The 2,500-nt window shown below is 50.0% G+C and overlaps 1 protein-coding gene across 2 annotated transcripts in view; it reads right to left on the bottom strand.

Moving 5' to 3' along the window:
- Window positions 1-2,500, bottom strand: part of ints4 (integrator complex subunit 4) — a 14,251-nt gene that overhangs the window by 6,176 nt on the left and 5,575 nt on the right. For both annotated transcript variants that reach the window (XM_069710508.1, XM_069710509.1), the window contains exons 7-12: window positions 2,046-2,092; window positions 1,715-1,807; window positions 1,429-1,549; window positions 852-923; window positions 578-752; window positions 35-240 (exon numbers count right to left, since the gene is read on the bottom strand). In XM_069710508.1, coding sequence (XP_069566609.1) covers window positions 35-240; window positions 578-752; window positions 852-923; window positions 1,429-1,549; window positions 1,715-1,807; window positions 2,046-2,092 — 714 coding nt within the window. The remainder of the gene's footprint in view (window positions 1-34; window positions 241-577; window positions 753-851; window positions 924-1,428; window positions 1,550-1,714; window positions 1,808-2,045; window positions 2,093-2,500) is intronic.

The following is a 2,500-nucleotide window of genomic DNA, read 5'->3' as shown; positions in this document are numbered from 1 at the left end:
GTGTGTGTGTGTGTGTATGTGTGTGTGTGTGTACCTCCAACACAGCCAGCACGGTGTCCAGCTGGTCCTCTCTGAGCGTTATGTGGGTGGAGATTTCTCTCAGCACGTGGATGGACTGCAGCCTCACTTCCTCGATCTCGTCGTTGAACATGTCGACCAGGAAGTCCAGACACTTTTCGGCGAAGCTCGTGGACGACCGCGCCAGCTGGCACAACGCCTCGACCGCTGCAATACGAACCTCTGGAAAACATTCAAGACGGAGAACAAATAACCAAAGAAGCAACGACTCCGGTCACAAAGTGTTAAATATGTAAAACTGTAGAAAAACAGAATTAAAATAATCCTGAATAGATGTTCGGGAGAGTAAAGAAGGGTGATGGAGGGATATTCTCCGACTTTCTTTGATGTTAAAAGCCTTAAATATACTTTGTAAGTGGAGGGACTCATAAAAAAAAAAGATGAAGTGGAGAATATTCCCTGAAAACCGAAACCTGGCATCATAATAAGTCAGGATATCTCTGAACACGCCGCCTTCAGCTGCCTAGCGGTTATCATGGAGGCCGAGGCGGCAGGTTACCGAACATCTCGTCCTCCAGGCCGTGAACGAAGGCCCCGCAGGCTCCCGAGGCGATGAGGTTCACGGTGTTGGTGTCCAGCTTCTCCTTGGGGGCGTCGTCGGCCCACTTCCTGCCAGAGGAGAACTCCCCGGAAGCGAAGAGCTCCTTGGCCCGTTCGTGGGCCGTGCGCTTCCTCTGCAGGAAAATAAAACCGAACAGGAATAACAGGCGGTTGTTATTTTTAACTCGCCAGTTCTTCACATTACATCTTCTGGCAAAACTTCAAATACTCACTCGGAGATCTGACATCAGCTTTTTATCCAACGTTTGCTCCAGGAAGTGAGGACTGACCTGCAGCATCGAACCCTGACGCACAAGAACACACTCGGGTTTAGTTTTTAGTTTTAAACCAAGAAACGATTCATGAGTGTTTAAGCAGTTTTGAGAACTAATCTCGTTCATAATAATCGGCCCCAAAAAGCACATCATGTGACCGTTCAGTAGCATGTCACCGGAAACCAGTGAAACATCCACAGACTGTTTCTAAAAGAGTTCGTAGCTTCAGGTCTGTAAAATGGTTCTGATCCAGAAGTGTCTTCAGCTGCAATACCAGCGAGTGCCACTAGAGGTCGGCTCCAAAAAGCCTCCGGCTCCATAGACTCCCATTCAACTTCCCAGTCTGCACGGATTAAAAGGAGGGAGACGGCAGCTCTGATAATTACGGTGCTTGAAAGGTAAAAATCTCTTTTGGTACGAGACGATGAGGGAAACGTTGAGATCAATTTGAATCCTCGTTAAAAGGATTTTGTTTTCTAAAAACCTGTATGAGATGAGAATAACTGGACGCGGTGCGTGTCGATCAGGTGCTCACCAGTGTTTTGGCGGCCTGCACCCGCACCATCCAGGAGCCGTCGCTGACCATGTGACTGATCTTCCCAAACGCGTCATCAACCAGTCGGATCTCCTCATTGGACGACGGGATGGGCACGATGCTGATTGGACGGAGCGGTAATGGTTAAATGAATAATAAAACACATATATATGAATATATATATCACGCGTGTAACTTGTATTGTTCAGTGTTAAATCAACTGGATTCAGTGGAGCGAACTGTGCAGCTCGACTGACAGGAAGTCAGAACATCTGGGCGCTCTCACCTCTCCGGGTACAGCTGGCTGAGCACCCACACCATCTGCACTGCTGCAGACCGGACCTGCTCGTAGTCATCTGACAGCAGCCTGCAGGCCTGCACACACACACACACACACACACACACACACACACACACACACACACACACACACACACACACACACACACACACACACACACACACACACACACACACACACACACACACACACACACACACACACACACACACACACACACACACACACACACACACACACACACACACACACACACACACACACACACACACACACACACACACACACACACACACACACACGTTGTGTTCGATGCTCGTAAATGATCTGATGGATCTTCATTCCTCTCTCGTGCAGCTGCAGCTGGAAAAACAAAGAGCAGCAGACCGAAGCGGTGGAGTTCTAAACGGTGGAGTTACAGACCTGCTCGAGTACACCGAAGCGGTGGATGATCTGATGGATCTACAGACCGAAGCGTGCAGCTGCAGCTGGAAAAAAGCAGTTACAGACCGAAGCAGCAGACCGAAGCGGTGGAGTTACAGACCGTGGAGTTACAGACCGAAGCGGTGGAGTTACAGACCGAAGCGGTGGAGTTACAGACCGAAGCGGTGGAAGCGGTGGAGTTACAGACCCAAGCGGTGGAGTTACAGACCCAAGCGGTGGAGTTACAGACCGAAGCGGTGGAGTTACAGACCGAAGCGGTGGAGTTACAGACCCAAGCGGTGGAGTTACAGACCCAAGCGGTGGAGTTACAGACCGAAGCGGTGGAGT

The sequence above is a fragment of the Brachyistius frenatus genome, unplaced genomic scaffold, assembly GCF_029030835.1.
Source record: "Brachyistius frenatus isolate BFR_SWC_R1_liver_20210118 unplaced genomic scaffold, ASM2903083v1 Contig_92, whole genome shotgun sequence".
Lineage (NCBI taxonomy): Eukaryota > Metazoa > Chordata > Actinopteri > Embiotocidae > Brachyistius > Brachyistius frenatus.
This window is presented reverse-complemented; position numbering and strand designations above follow the sequence as displayed.